Source organism: Hemicordylus capensis, chromosome 5 (assembly GCF_027244095.1).
Source record: "Hemicordylus capensis ecotype Gifberg chromosome 5, rHemCap1.1.pri, whole genome shotgun sequence".
In the NCBI taxonomy this organism is placed as follows: Eukaryota; Metazoa; Chordata; class Lepidosauria; order Squamata; family Cordylidae; genus Hemicordylus; species Hemicordylus capensis.
In genome coordinates this window covers 175,764,487-175,781,075 of record NC_069661.1, presented here as the reverse complement: position 1 = coordinate 175,781,075, position 16,589 = coordinate 175,764,487, and the positions used below count along the sequence as shown (strand labels likewise).

At 41.9% G+C, this 16,589-nt stretch overlaps 1 protein-coding gene across 8 annotated transcripts in view; it reads right to left on the bottom strand.

The window, feature by feature from the left end:
* DOCK4 (dedicator of cytokinesis 4) overlaps positions 1-16,589 on the bottom strand; it is a 391,842-nt gene that overhangs the window by 20,878 nt on the left and 354,375 nt on the right. For all 8 annotated transcript variants that reach the window (XM_053253855.1, XM_053253858.1, XM_053253861.1 and 5 more), the window contains 4 exons: positions 15,324-15,428; positions 9,999-10,140; positions 7,865-8,031; positions 7,424-7,510 (listed from right to left, as the gene is read on the bottom strand). In XM_053253855.1, coding sequence (XP_053109830.1) covers positions 7,424-7,510; positions 7,865-8,031; positions 9,999-10,140; positions 15,324-15,428 — 501 coding nt within the window. The remainder of the gene's footprint in view (positions 1-7,423; positions 7,511-7,864; positions 8,032-9,998; positions 10,141-15,323; positions 15,429-16,589) is intronic.

The following is a 16,589-nucleotide window of genomic DNA, read 5'->3' as shown; positions in this document are numbered from 1 at the left end:
CAACATCCTGCTTGAATAAACGTTATGGAGAAAAAGAAAAAGAGAGCAGCACTACAAACCAGAAAAACAAAAACAAAAAGTGCTCCTCTCTTGGTGCAGGAAACATTTTGACCAGAAAATCAATTATGTAATAGTCCCCTACAGTTCTTTTTCAGGGGGAAAGGCAAAAGCATCCTTTTTCTTTTTAAACAGGATTACAACAGAATTATCTATAACTATCCCCCTTTAGTCCCATCTGTCATTTCTAACTTTCTCTCTAGCTTGTAGTGAGCTCTCTGAGAGAAAACTTCTCACAATCCAACGAGCACAATTAGGTTTGTTCAAAGAACATAGAGTTTCCCTCCTTTTTCCATTTGGTTGCAGCTTCTAATTTCCTGAAGTCCCTTCTCAAGTTTCCCTGAGTTTGGGGTGAAATCTGGTGACACAGAACACTGCTTCTGAAAAGAGCTGAAACACTTCATTGCATACATAGAGTTCACCAATATCGTTTTGAAACCATATGTTCACACGCTGAGGGGAACAGAGGGATACAAAACTTGGGGACGGAGGCATAACCATGTTCTCTTGGACCTAGGCATTGTTAGTGCATTTAACTTAAGCCAGGTCATATAAAAATAACTCTGCCATTAGTGCTTTTTAATTGCTTAGAGGCCCTGGCAGTTATTAATTACCATGTTATATTATTCACTGCAACAATTAGTCACTATTAGTTACTCCAGCTGCTTCTTAGAGTTCACCCAGAGAGCCAAATGAACCAACAAGTAATGTGATTATATAATTACTTATATTGCAAAAATGAATCTGTCCATGTGGAATTAAAACAGCTAGTTTCCAATTGTTGGAAAAAAGAAGTCTCATTAAAATGAATTTTGATGCACACAAAATTACAAAAGGATGATTGCCAGATAAGTCATTATTCATGAACGGGGAAACTAAACAGATTATCAGAAAGAATTTGATTGGCTCTTTAGAACCCATAACAACAGGTTGCTTAACTGAAACAATTATTCTGTAGAGGGACCCATAGTCACTCCCAACTTGGGCTCTGTGCATGTGCAGAAGCCCTCGTGGAAGGATCACAAGCTCCTCGAGGTGCTCTCAGGCCCACCATTTTGCACACATACCACCACTGTTAAATTCGGTGGGTAAGCGCCTCTTTCCTCAGTTCCTGAGTGGCTATTGTGTAGAGCTAAGATGGAGAAGTGAAGACGAGTCTGGTAAATACTTTGATGGTGGTTGGTTTTTGGTCTTTTCTCTCTCTCTCTTTTTTTAAAAAAGAAGCATCCTGGAAATGGAGTAGATCAGGCTGTTGTTGTGAGTGACCATGGATCCCCCTAAAGATAACCTATGACAGGTAAGCAATCTGTTTATCTTTAAGGGACTTCATGGTCCCTCACAACTTGGGTGATTATCAAGCTCAGCAAGGCAGAGGTAGGATGCAGTTATAGAACCTTTTTAAGCACCGCCTGACAAAAGTTGGCCTCAGCTGCCAAATGAATGCCTAATGCATAGTGATTGTCAAAGAGTTGATCAGAGGCCCAGGTGGTGGCTTTAGAGACGTCCTTCATGCTAATGCCAGACGTATGCTGCTGAGGTGGCTATAGCCCTCATAGAGTGTGCTGGGATCTGAGAGGGGGATTTAACCTTTCGTTGGTTATAACAAATGAAAATGAGTTCAACAAGCCAATGTGACAAACATCTAGAGATAGGGAGACCTTCCTTTATGTTTGCTTTTGTAGGACACCAAGAGCCTATTGGATTTCTGGAATGCATTTGTTCTTTCTAAGTAGTAAAGTAGTGTCCTTCTGACATCAATGGAGTCCATGGATTTCTCAAGTGTAGTCAAAGCATTTGAGAAGACTGTAGGCAGGATGATGTCTTGATTTAGATGAAAATCAGAGATTATTTTGGGTTTGAAGGAAGCGTCCAGTTTAAGACCTGCTTTATTGGGGGGAGTGTATAGAGAGAATCAGTACGTAAGACAGTGAGCTCACTGACTCTCATGGCTGTTGTGATGGCAATAAGAAAGGCAACTTTAAGAGATAGGGACTTGAGAGAAGCGGAAATAAGAGGTTCAAAGGGAGCGTCAATGGGCAAGAAAGGACTAGGGACTCCAGGGTTCAATGGAGGCTCCGACAGGAGAAAAGGTTATTGATTCCCTTTATGAGTCCAGGTGAGAGACTACTGTTCTTCCATCCCATCCTTGGTGTCTAACAGAGAGGGCTGCCAGATGCACTTTAAGGAAGGTGCCAGAACACTTTAGTGAGGTGAGGCAGAAGAGGATCTGATGGATAGAGGCATCGAAGTGGTTGAATTCTTTAGAGGCATCATAGAGAGAGGAATGTTTCCACTTCCATATGTAATTTTGATGAGTAGATGCTTTCCTTTTATTTAAGAGGACTGAATCTAGGAGTTGAGCCTCCAAGCTGTCAGACAGAGTCTTTAGGTTGATATGGAGTACTTGGTCTGACTCTCAGAGAGCAGATCCTGGCCCAGAAGAAGATGTTTTTATTAGCCCTTGGATAGGTGAAGGAGAATAAGGAACCAGGGTTGAAGGGGCCACCATGAGATTAAAAGGATGCACTGAATCCCCTCCTGTAAGAATTTGGTGAGTATCCTGGAGGGAAGAGATTAAAAAGGTATCCCATCCAAGGCAGTTGAAATGAGTCTCCCATAGAGTTTTTTCCCCATAGCGGCCCTGGAGCAATACAGGTCACATTATTTGTTACGTCCAGTAGCAAAAAGGGCTATTGTAAGAGGAGGGCATGAGTATTTAATTCCCACTCATGTGGCAGAAATCAGTTGAAGTCTGCTGAGGTTGTCTGCTAGACAAGGGATCCTCAACGTTGGGCCCTCAGATGTTCTTGGACTTCAACTCCCATAATCCCCAGGCCCAGTGGCCTTTGGCTGGGGATTATGGGAGTTGAAGTCCAAGAACATCTGGGGGCCCAATGTTGAGGATCCCTGTGCTAGAGCACTGTCCATGCCCTTGATATTCTGGCTGCCAGTGTTCAGTTTGAACACCAACAGAAACTAGAGCTGGAGTGTTCTCATGTGAAGACAAGCATATGTAACAGTGGTGGTACAAGAGGCCATATGGCCCAGGACCCTCTGTACTGTATGAGCTCTCTGGCAAGGGTTGACAAAGCAGAGGAGATCAGGGTCGTGATGGAGAGCTTCCTGCCCTTTGGAAGGTATGCTTTTCTTGTCTCTGAATCTAGAAGGAAGCCAATGAAATGTATTTGATGCTGGGGCATCAGGTTGGATTTTGACCAATTTACTTGGATCCCCAGATGAACTAGATCCAGAGTGTAATGGAGTTGTGAGAGTAAGGAGTCCTTGTTCTCCAATTTGAGAAGCCAATTGTCCAAGTAAGGGTAGACTGACACAAAGTTCACAAGTGAGCTATGATGGCACTCATCCACTTAGTGAAAACTCGGGGGCTATGGAGAGAACAAATGGAAAGACTTTGTATTGGAAGGCTTGGGTGCCCAGAGTATAACAAAGATACTTTCTGTGTGGAGCCCATATTCCAATGTGGAAATAAGTATCATTCAGGTACAAGGTTATGAACCATTTGTCTTGCGTGAGGAGAGGAATAATGTTTTGTAGAGAGAACATTCTGAATTTCTTTATCTTTACAAATTTGTTTAGAAAATTCAAATCCAGGATCGGACCGAGGCCTCCATTTCTCTTGGGGACCCGGAAATACCTTGAGTAAAAATCCTTCCTCATGTCCTCCGGTGCGACAGATTCTATAGATCCTTTCTGGAGCAGTGAGAGAACCTCCTTTTGGAGAGCAGGAGTTGGGTGGGTGTATTTGATCCCTGTAAAGGCAAGGAGGGTGGAAAATTCTATGACATAACTGATGGTAATTATACTTAACACCCATGCATCCAATGTAAGATGCCAAGCTGCCAAAAAGGAGGCCAGATGGATGGAATTGGTTGATAGTTGAGGCACTTCCAGGTGACAACCATCAAACAGACTGCATCATCATTTCCTGATTTTTAGCTCTCTGGTGTTGCTTTTGTCTAGGATGGTAGGAATGTTTAGGATTATATTTAAGGGGCCTTTTGTACTCTTTCCTATCTGAAGGCCTAAACTGGAATTTCTGTTTGTTGTAAGGCCAGTTGTGCTGGAAGTAAGGCTGTTGAGGTAAGGAGGGTGTGAATGTTTTAGCCAAATAATGAATCCCCTGCCTGCCATAGTTTCATTGGTCAAAATACTAAAAAGGCCTTCACCTTCCAAAGGTAGGTTCTAAGTTTTCTTCTGTGTTTTTCTGGAGAGGAGTTGATCTCAGCCAAGCATGATGACGTAACAAGAAACCACCAACCAGAGCATGGGGCTCGGTCTCAGTGAGGTGTTTAGCCATGCTAAGTAAGATGTTGTTTGGTGATTTTGGCAGATTTTACAAGGGCAGCTTTAAATTTGTCCTTGAAGGTATTGGGAACGTCAGTCAGGTCTTGCTTCAGTTTATCTCAAACCGAGAAGTTATACTTAGCCATAGAGGCCATGTAGTTGGCTATCTTGATGGCTAGACATGGGAATTTCCTGCCTATAGCTTCAAACTTCCTTCCCTCATCTGTTGGGGCAGAGTGTGATCTGCTGCTCATGGTGCAGTCAACAAGATAATTCAGTGTGTGTGTGTGTGTGTGTGTGCGCGCGCTTAAACAAGAATGGGCAGGCATCCTCCTGACTCCTATAGATGCTTTCAAAGTGTCTAGAAGTGGTGGTAGGAGTTGAAGGGGTGTCCCAGGCAACCTTGGCTGAGCTGGCTAAAACTGGTAGCACTGGGACTGATGTTGGATGTGAAGAGAGAGGTTGTCCCAGGCAACCTTGGCTGAGTTGGCTAAAACTGGTAGCACTGGGACTGATGTTGGATGTGAAGAGGAAGAACAAGACATCAAGTCCAGGACTGGATCAGCGACTTCTTGAGCAGGTGCCTTTATTTCCAGTCTCAGGACTTTAGAACTTGTAGTCTGAAGGACTTGGTCTTGAGTTGGGAGAACCAGAGGCAGCGGCGTCAACATTTTCCTCTGGGGAGGGTTCAGATGGTTGTTCCATTGCAACTGATTAACCTTGAGAAGTCGAGGAAGATTCATATTCTTGGAATTAAGATTGTGCATATCAAGGGGATTTAGTAGGAGTTTATTTATTTATTATTTATTTATCATATTTTTATACCGACAGACATGTACATCACGAGGTGGTGTATAAAATTTAAAATACATAAAAATCACAATTTTTTTGAGGTTCTTCCTGAAAACAAACAGCGAAGGAGATGCTCTTATTTCAGCAGGGAGCATATTCCAAAGCCCTGGGGCAGCTACAGAGAAAGCCCAATCCTGGGTCGCCATCAAACGAGCCGGCAGCAACCATAAACAGACCTCTCCAGATCATAACAGGCAGCAGCGATTATGACAAAGGAGGCGATCTCTCAAATAGCCAGGACCCAAGCAGTTAAGAGCTTTATAGGTAATAACCAGCACTTTGTATTTCACCTGGAAACTTATTAGCAGCCAGTGCAGTTCTTTTAAAATTGGTGTTATGTGGTCCCTTCATGTTGTCCCAGAGACCAATTTGGCTGCCGCATTCTGTACCAATTGTATTTTCTAGACTATGTACAAAGACAGCCCCATGTAGAGCGCATTACAGTAGTCAAGCCTGGAGGTTACCAGCATATATATCACTGTTTTAAGGTCATTCACCTCTAGAAATGGACGAAGCTCACGTATCAGCTGAAGCTGATAAAAAGCGCTCTTGGCCACTGCCTCAACCTGAGAAAACAGGTAGAGTTTTGGGTCCAGGAGCACTCCCAAGCTACATACCTGATCTTTCGGAGGGGAGTGTAACCCCATCCAGAACAAGCAGATCTAAACCATCTCTCGGGTCCTGCCCCCGCCAGTCAATACCTCCATCTTATTTAGATTCAACTTCAGCTTGTTATCCCTTATCCAGCCCACTGCTGCCTTTAGGGAGGAATTCAGGGTAAGATATGCCATTTGGCCAAGAAGGGTATGTAACTGTCTGGTCAGGTGGAGAGGTGATAGGCTGATGATCCAAAATGACTTCTGTTCTCTTAAAAAGAGAGGAAAGCACAACAGGCATGAGGCCCGAGTTCTTGGGAAGGCCAGCCTCTAGGTCTCCCTTGAGCTTTTTTGCTTTCCAAAGATGATATTCATCAGTCATAACGGAGAGCAGGAGAAAGGGGATAGTAGGGGTCCCTGAAATGGCAGAAGCCCCAAACATACCCTAGGTCGAAGGCACTAGGTGAGCTCCAACAGTCTAATGGATGGCTAGTAGGTGCAGAATGGTGGCATCTTTCACGCCATGGTAGATATGGTGAATGCCTAGGAGTGGTTTGCTTTAGAGAATCAGAAGATGTCTTGGGAACTGATGGGGGATTTGCATCCTCATCATTGTCCAGGCCTAAAAGAGGCCTTTAAAGGTCGATCCCAAAGGGGTGTGGTGGAGGATCCCATGAGAGAGCCCAAAGACCTGGAAGGGCGATCTTGCAAAACTGGGAATGCAGCTGTGGAAGAGTGTCTACTCCTGCTGCATCCAGAATGTATGGTGTGTGCTGGAGAGGTGTCAGGAGAGAAGTACACACAAATAGGAGAGACCGTCGCTGTCGTCAAGGTCAGTGGTAGTTGCAATGTTTTTAGAGTGACTGTAGGCGTCAAGACGGCAGCCATCGATGTTGGGGAGCGTGAAGTGTTCTCAGTGTCAAGTTCGGTATTGGGAGAGAAGCCGATGTTGAAGGAGTCGGAGTAGGTGAGGTGATGCATCAACTATGGCAGTCTCTCTGTGTGGTGGTTTGCAAGGGGGTATGGGGAAAAGTGATTTTCACTGCTGCCCCTCCCTTCAAGAGTGTTATTTGGCTTCCAAAAATATGTTTCTGAAGGTCGTGCAGCTATCAGGGAGATAATTCTGGAAGTCAACTAGCATTTATGGAGCAAGGGTAGAGCAGTGGAAGTCACTCCCTGACTCCCTCTGTGCACACATGGTTGGCTGTGCAGCAAGCCTTTGACTGATCTCTGCAGCAGCCTCCATGTGACAGCAGAGGATTCTCTCCAACCTTGTAAAACTGCAGGGCAACTGCCACATAATTTTTGTATGTAATATGCTTGATTGGTGTTCTTTGTATTCATACACCATTAGCACAGTCTTGATCGTATTTTTCATATTATGATCTTTAATTTTTTTGCAATGCAAGTAATTATATGGTCATGTGTTTTGAAGTTCATTTGGTTAATTGGGTAAACTAGCAAGTAGTGTCTACATTGACACTGGCATTCAACTTTCTCCCTCATGTTATATCTGATTTAAAGAAATGTCCAGAATATTAAGATCAGCATCCACGAAGGCATTAACCAAAGGTGGGGAACCATTCTCCCTCACCCACGCACTTCATACTCACCACTTCACGTTTTTCCACTTCAAACCAGCGAGAAATTCCAGGCAAACTCTGCACCAAGATTAGTGTTGTTCTCTCCACCCACAAACTCTGAATTTTTAAAAAAAAGCAAATTATGTATTAGACTGATTCGTTTACAGAGAGAGAACCAAAAATCATCAATTGGAACCAACTGGTCTTGATGTTATTATTAATATACTTTTGAAACTAAAGCCAAATGTGAAAAGGCAGAGAGGTCTGTAGTTAAAAGTAAAAAAATCCACCAAGCATGCCCAGGCCCAGTGAAATGAGGACAAGGCCATCACATGTAGTGATTATTTCAGTCAACATTTCATATGCTATTTACATTAATTTGTTTAATTAAAACATTTTATTTATTTATTGGAACTGAATAAATACATAAAATAGACAACACTTCTGTTGATTAGCAAGATAATACTGTACCTTGAATTCATTGTCCTTGTCTTTGGTCCCTTTATGGAATGGCCTGTCATATCGAAATCTCCAGATATGATTTACTTTATAAAAACTTTTGATGTTATCCGGAATACCTTCTCTCTGCAGTACCTCCTGACTTTCTGGAATTGGGGTCACGGCATAGATTTGTAAGTCTGTGTGTAGCAAGTTAAGGACTAAACTAGTTTCTTACAATAAAAGCTAAATAGATATCTTTTGAAAAGAGAGGTGGGGAACTCCATTGTACTGGGAGATGGGTGAATAATCCCTTGTTAAGTCTGGAACAGATTTGGGTTAAAAATATTTTCAAAATAATTTTACCCCAAGGTTTGGACCCCATCAATCTCCTGATGATATCAGAGGCTTTTCCAAACCCAGTTATTCATGAGCCCTCACCAGTCCATAACTGACTTCTCTTTCCAAAACCTACCCAAGGACAGCATGAAAACAATAAAGCCTCCATTAGGTCCTTCTGTTTGGGGCCACCATGTAGTTTCAATGGTTTCTGTTGTTCCTACTAAGGATATCAGGAACCATTTTCCCCATGGTTCCAAGTAGAACTGGCTCTTGCTGCACATGTGCAGCAACAGCTACAGGTTAAAGAGGCCCCTCACTATTGGGTAAATTTGGTGCAAACAAAATGAAGGGACAGCAGATATTGCAAAGAGTGCCTTTTCAAGCCATTCGGTATCGATATTTAAACAAGTCTGGGCCTCATGTAGAACAGACCAGGGGAGGGGAAAGTCTGGATTGAAGTGAGTAATCAGTTTCTGAATTTCTCAAATTACAGAGTTAACCTCAATAAATACATTGCACATGTAGAAAGTGAACTGCGTTCAGACTATTTTTAAACATCAACTGATCACTTAGTTCTTTAAAGGTTAACCAACTCAGAATTGAATTTCTTTACAAAACGAAACACTTAGTTTTGCTTAAAAAACTAATTTACGTTGACAAACTGAAATAATCTGTTAAACGATTTGGTTTGTAGCTCAAGGGCTGGCTTGACACTAAAAATGCAGTAAAATTTTGGAGTAGTTTCCTTACAAGGGACTTCAAAAGTGAAAAACTGCACTAATTCTAAAATGAGCTAGAGGGGGAAATCATGGTGAGTGAAATATGTTAGTGGAAGGCAGGAATAATTTATTTTTATTGTTCTCTTAAAGACAAAATCTCCTGTTCAGTTTCTCAAACATAACACATGGGATACGATATCAGTTGAAAGAGAGGAGCTAAGAAAATGCTAAGAAAATGAAAGGAGAAGTATTGGCAAATGAATCTTCACCTATGTAATCAGTATTTTGTATTGGTTAAGAATCTCTCCCAACTGACAGTGACTGGCAACTAGAGAGCTGATGTAGCGTAATAATTAGAGTGCTGAAAAATCTGGGTTCAAATTCCCACAAAGCTATGAAATTAACTGCTGAAGCTTGGGCTACTAACAATACTTCAGCCTACATTTCTACAATAGTAGTCGAGGAGGATAAAATGAAGAGAGGAATACCAAGTACACCACTAAGCTCTAAAGAAAGAGTGAGATACAACAGACAAAAACAGACAGTTTCTCCAATAGCATATTGTACAGCTTACCTATGGAACCATTTTAGTTTTGTTCTATTAAGCTTGTTCTATAAGCAAAGTAAATTTGGATCCTATGAATAATACAAACCAGAGGCAGAAATCTTTTCAGTATCAAAGAAAGTGTACTCTAGCAGCTTCCGTAATCTCTGAAAGGTAGTGCACAGGAACTCATGAAATCCCTGAGTTACTGGCTGATAGGTTGCATTGTTAGTGTTGAGAAAACCAACCAAATGTCATGTCTCAACCTGTCCTTAAAAATTTTAAGCCCCTAAGTGTGCCAGTTTTACAAAATCTGAATTAGAAGGATTGGGGGTCTCTCTCTCTCTCTCTCTCTCTCTCTCTCTCTCTCTCTCTCTCTCTCTCACACACACACACACACACACACACACACACACACACACACACTTTTTAAAAGGAAAGCAACATTTGACTGGTGGAGTATTCCACTAATTAAAGAAAAATCATATTACAGATGAAATTAGATGGAAACTTTTGAAGTTCTTTTTAAGCATGCATACTGTATGGTCAACAATGGGGATACATTGTGCTTCTGCCTGAAAGATGGTCTCATCTGGCTGATTGGCATGTTGCATAGCAATGGCATGTGGGAACTCATTTAACATCCGCTGTTGAAAAGCCTCCAGACGCTCATAGTCATGTCCTCGGCAAACAAATTCTTTGTTCTGGATAGAATAAAAAGAAAAGCAAGACTAGTTACATGAAAATCACTCTTAATTTTTGTGTTTGTTTTTAAACAGTGTGCAAATGGATACTTCTTTAGAAAAAGTAGTATTTTGTTGTATGCACACTCTTTGCACTTAGAAACAAGATATAAATAAGTTTCAAATCAGAAATCAAGATTCAGAAAGCATTTGTCCGAACAAAATGTAGTGTGCCGTCAAGTCGATTTCAACTCCGGGCGCCCACAGAGCCCTGTGATTTTCTTTTGGTAGGAGGGGTTTACCATTGCCTCCTCCCATGCAGTTTAAGATGATGCCTTTCAGCATCTTCCTATATCGCTGCTGCCTGATATAGTACCAGCGGTGATTTGAACCGGCAAACTTCTGCTTGTTAGTCAAGCATTTCCCCGCTGAGCCACTTAAGGTGGCTTGCTTCAAAGCCTGATAATTGCATTTATTTATTTTTATTTTATTTATCAAATTTGTACACTGGCCCAAACTTTTGTCTCTTGGCTGTTTATTGCATTGACAATACAATAAATTGCATTTATTGCAGTTTGTAACTCCTGAGGACGTGGACAAACTGCTTTGGACTGTGTATCCGACAACCTGTTCTCTTGACCCTTGTCCAACTTGGCTTATCTTATCTGGTAATCATATATCATAGAGGATCTGCTTAATATTATAAATGCTTCTCTGAGGGAGATGACTCTTTGTCTTAAGGAGGCTATTATTAGACCACTTTCGGAGAAACATGCATTGGATCCATCAGCTAATTACAGACCTGTTTCTAATCTTCCATGATTGGGCAAGGTGATTGAGCAGGTGGTGGCCTCTCAAGTCCAGGCAGTTTTGGATGATGAGGATTATCTAGACTCATTTCAAACTTGTTTTCATGTTGGCTACTGGGTTAAGACTGCCTTGGTCAGCTTGATGGATGATCTCCAATTGGCTATAGACAGTGGGAGTGTGACTCCGCTGATAAGGAGGAGAGCTGGTCTTGTGGTAGCAAGAATGACTTGTCCCCAACAGGTCTGCCCTGGTTGCATATGAATGGGAAACTAGAAGTGTGCACTGTAAGATATTCCCCTCAGTGGATGGAGCCGCCACTCTGGGAAGAGCAGAAAGTTTCAAGTTCCCTCCCTGGCTTCTCCAAGATAGGGCTGAGAGAGTTTCCTGCCTGCAACCTTGGAAAAACTACTGCCAGTCTGTGAAGACAATACTGAGCTAGATAGATCAGTGGCCTGACTCCATGGTCTGACTCAGCTTCCTATGTTCCTATCCTTTTGGATCTCCCTGTGGCTTTCAATACAATCAACCATGGTATCCTTCTGGACTGCCTGAGGGAGGTGGGATTGGGTAGCACTGTTTTGGTTCTGTTCCTATCTCTCTGGTAGATTCCAGATGGTGTTGCCTGGAGACTGTTGTTCTGCAAAGCAAGAACTAAAGAGCGGAGTTCCACAAGGCTCCATACGGTCTCCTATGCTCTTTAACATCTACATGAAACCGCTGGGAGAGATCATCAGGAGGTTTGGTGCAGGGTGTTATCAATATGCTAATGACACCCAGATCTACTTCTCCATGTCGACCTCATCAGGGAATGGCATATCTTCCCTAAATGCCTGCCTGGAGGCAGCAATGGGCTGGATGAGGGATAACAAACTGAAGCTGAATCCAAATAAGACAGAGATACTGATGACGGTGGGGGGTGGGACCCAAGAGATGGTTTAGATCTGCCTGTTCTAGATGGGGTTACACTTCCCCTGAAAGATTAGGTAAATAATTTGGGAGCATTCCTGGACCAAAAGCTCTCCCTGGTTTCTCATGTTGAGGCAGTGGCGAGGAGTGCTTTTTATCAGCTGTGGCCGATACATTAGCTACATCCATTTCTGGAGGTAAATGACCTTAAAACAGTGGTACATATGCTGGTAACCTGCAGGCTTGACTACTGTAATACACTCTCTGTGGGGCTGCCCAAAGAATTGGTACAGAATGCAGCAGCCAGATTGGTCTATGGGACAACATGAAGGGACCACATAACACCAGTTTTAAAAGAACTACACTGGCTGCCAATATGTTTCCAGGTGAAATACCATGTGTTGATTATTACCTATAAAGCTCTTAATGGCTCGTGCCCAGGGTTCTTAAGAGAATGCCTTCTTTGTCATGAACCCTGCCTCCTGTTAAGATTTTCTGGAGAGGTCCGGTTATGGTTACCGCTGGTTCATCTGGTGGCAGCGCAGGACCAGGCTTTCTCTGTGACTGCCCCAGGGCTTTGGAATATGCTCCCTGCTGAAATAAAAGCATTTCTTTCCCTATTTGTTTTCAGGAGTACCATCAAGACTCACCTGTTCTCACAGGCTTTTAATTAGAATGGATTTTACTAATCTATATATTTATTTCTCTAAGGTGTACCCATGGCTAATCCCATGTGTGGCAGCTCTCGTGAGAGTTCGCAAGCAGCTGCTGATCAGCCACGGGAATGGGGGAGAAAACGGCGGTGGGCAGAAGGAGACAGCGGAGGAGGGGAAGCAGAGCCATCCACGGAGGGCAAGTGGCAGCCAGGCTGCTCAGGGAGAATAAGCTGGGGTGGAGGAAAATGAACTGGGGCTGAAGGGCCCAGGGAGAACGCGGGGCACAGATGCTCTGCGCCAGGTCAGCTAGTTTGTTTTAACAACTGTTTTATGCGATTGTTTTTATTGTGTTTTGTGGATTTTAAATTGGTGACTTTTTATATTGTTATAAATTTTGTACACCACCCACCTAGAGATCAGTATAAAAATAGGCTAAATACATACAATTGTAAATATGAGAACAAAAGGAAAAAGCCAACCGATTCTACAAACTATTACATTCTTGGAACTGCCTCAACGTTTCCAGCATCCTTAGCTATTTCTCAAGGGTATCTTCTTTTAGCAATTCCTCAAAAGAGAAGGAGATTTCTCCTTGGAAATCACTTTCTATCTCTTGACAACTGAAAGAAAGAAAATCTATTTTCCTCTGGAGAAGTTGCAAAAGGAAGATACCCCTGACAAAGATCTGACGAAGCTGGAAATGCACTGGGGCAGTTCCAAGGATAAAAGGAATCTTCTGCAGAGCCATGTTGGTTTTCCATCTTGTTTTCATTGTTGAGTGCAATGAAAGCTTCAGCTCTCATATTTCTGAATCAGATCAAGGTAGATATCCTTTGTGCAGGACTTGTATAAGGTTTTGCTTTATCAGATATTTCACCAAAGAATCAAAGTGCACACAAAGCCTCTAAGAGTGCAAAATTACCAGTTAATCCACTGATATGGGTGGGAAATAACCTAAAAGGGTACAGTGACTCACTCTTTAAAATCTTCTGCATGGCTGGCTGCTAGGATGAACAAGCCAGCTTAGGATTCAATCATGAATCCCATACTAATCATACAGCACTAGGCGGCCGGGGTCAATGATGCAGTGCCCTGGTATGAAGAGGCTGACACCACGGAGTAGCAAACTAAGGGAAGGGGAGCCTCTATGAATTTCCAAATGAAAATGTGAGGCAGCAATGGTGGCAGTTGGAATCAGTATGGTACAGTGCTGTGTCTGTACCTTCCCTGGGTGTTTCTATCCACTCAGCAATCATCCAGCTACCTGCTGCCTCTTAGTAGGGCATTGGTGCCATTTCCAAGGCATTAGCCTCTTCCTGAACCTTTTTAGCTGTTGCACCAGCCACTACAGATGCTAGGACTTGGAAATTCCAGTGTTACTTTAATTGCTCAATAGCTGTGCTGACAGCTACAGATGCTAAAGGATCTCTTTCCAGCCCAGTTTCTGTACATCGGATCAGTAATGCTTGACTTGCCAGAGAACTTCAACATTGCAATATGACAAATTTTCCTACACTCCGTGGATTGTAAATAATATATGCCTTTGGCATTATCTGTTATATTTTTCTTCCAGCAAAACATTCACTGATTTTTCATATATTTTTATGGTGCTTCTCTGTGATTTGATGAAGCAATTCTCTTGAAAGCAACCAGACACAAACAATTACCAATTTGATAATCATGGGAGCATGAACTGGGCAGAATTCTTATCTACAAGCATATCATTTTCTGTTGCTATGGTAGTAGAAAATATTCCTTGAAGCAGATATAAATATTACACCTCAAGACAACCTACTCCTAAGGTGTTTTATAATGAACCTGAGAGTGAACACTGGGCTGAGGGTCTATATTTGAAACATAAGAATGCCCCTGCAAACTCTTATAGATAAAAGTACTCTGTAAATGTTACCTTTGGCTCTTTGAAAGTCACATTTAAGGTACTAATTGGCTTATCCTACTGTTCCCAAGCTATTGTAAATAACAATTCTTTACACTTACATTTCAGCAATTAATCAATGCAATTGTTGGAAGGATTCACAAAAACAAATGCCTGAACAAACTCAAACAACCTTAAAGAAAACTAATAAGGATGTAACACGTAGTATTATGTTTAGTAATAACAAAATTAACTTCTAGAGAATTCACTGTGTGGTGGAAATACCTATCCTTTACCTGGATACTTATAGCATTGTTTCATGTGTGTGTAAACTCAGGAAGACCAGTTTGGGCAAGACCATTGAGTCATCTAGCTCAGTACACTGACTGGCAACAGATCTCCAGAGTTCCAGACAGGGGTCTTTCCCATCCCTACTGAAGATGCCAAGAATTGAACCTGGGAAATACTGGATGCAAAATGTGTTCTACCACGATGGCCCCAATCCCATCCCTTTAGTAGAGAGGGAAGGTATAGATTATATATTCATATTAGCCCTCTTCAGACAATCTCCTTTCATGTACAGTGAATAAAAGAATGGTCGTCTGGATTGTACCACTAGTACAATCTCACACACCCTCAGCACCCACGTGTTTCGAATTTGCTTGCAAATGGGTTCCTCCATGTGATCTGAAACTTTGGCCAGCATTTGTTGAGTACTGGAGAGGGAGTGTTTGGAAAAGGCTCATATTTTATTAAGATTTCTGATTTCATTGGAATTAAGAAACAAATGCAAAAGGGATACAGCCTGCCTCAAATGCAAGGTTGTTGGACCTTATTGATGGGTAATAATCAGGGATCTGAATAATCAGGACTTGGATAACGGGAATATTCATCTGTCAAGTACAGGAAAACTTAGTTAACTGAGGCATTACAAAACAGATATTTTTAGTACTCACTCGTAAGAAAAAAGGAAACTTTTTCCCATAAAATCCAACTCGGAAAAATTCTGGTTCTAAACGCTGTTGATCCATAATTTTATCATACAAAGAGGCTTCCATCACCTGTGTGAGTAAGATACATTTATATATATATTTAAACATTCCTTTAGCAAGCAGAGCACTCTAACTTATTATTCGAAGTTATAAAAACATCAAACATATTCAATAAAATTGTGGCCTGACATAGTGTAAATATTCTAAAGTTACTTCAATATGATGCTCACATAAGAACTAGTGTAGCAGATAGCGTTTGCTACACTGCATTCAAATTCCCTCTCAGCTCTGAAATTCACTGGATTACTTTGGGCCAACCTAGTCACTACTCCACCTCACAAGTCTCATCCACCTCACAAGACTGTTATGAGAATAAAGCAGGATGGCTCCTTATACACTGCCCTGAAAACCTTGGAGGAGAGAATAAGTTCATCAAGTTCAAAAAAAGAAGTTGGTTTTCTTGCTTAATTACCATGTGATTTTATTGCCACACCTAGAAAAATATTTTTTTAATTTAAAGAGGGAGAAAGCACTGATATCCTAATATTGGGACATGTGATAGTTTTTCACTTAAGTATGTCGCATGAAACACCATAAGATAACTAACTTTGCAAAGCTAACCTGCTAACTTGGCAAATGGGCACTTTTTAACGTGGTGATTCTCTTTATTTAGCAGGGGGAGAGTAACTGGCCCTGTCCACGCCCAGCACAGTACCTCCAGTGACTTGCTGGTGTCTATCTGATGTTTCTTTTAGATTGTGAGCCCCTTGGGGACAGGGTTCCATCTTATTTGTTTGTTATTTCTCTGTGTAAACTGCCCTGAGACATTTTTGGAAGGGCAGTATAGAAATTGAATGAATGAATGAATGAATGAATAAGATAATAGGCACTATTAAATTTATTATTATTATTGTTATTACATTTATATCCCACTCTTCCTCCAAGGAGCCCAGAGCAGTGTACTACATGCTTAAGTTTCTCCTCACAACAACCCTGTGAAGTAGGTTAGGCTGAGAGAAAAGTGACTGGCCCAGAGTCACTCAGTAAGTATCATGGCTGAATGGGGATTTGAACTTGGGTCTCCCCGGTCCTAGTCCAGCACTCTAACCACTACACCACCAAGTGTCATTATGCTTATTTTCCCCACAGGAATCATCTTGCAATTAGCTTCAATACTGTTCATATGATTCAGGAGAACAGACTGAGCAAAACACTAAGAAAATCCAGAAC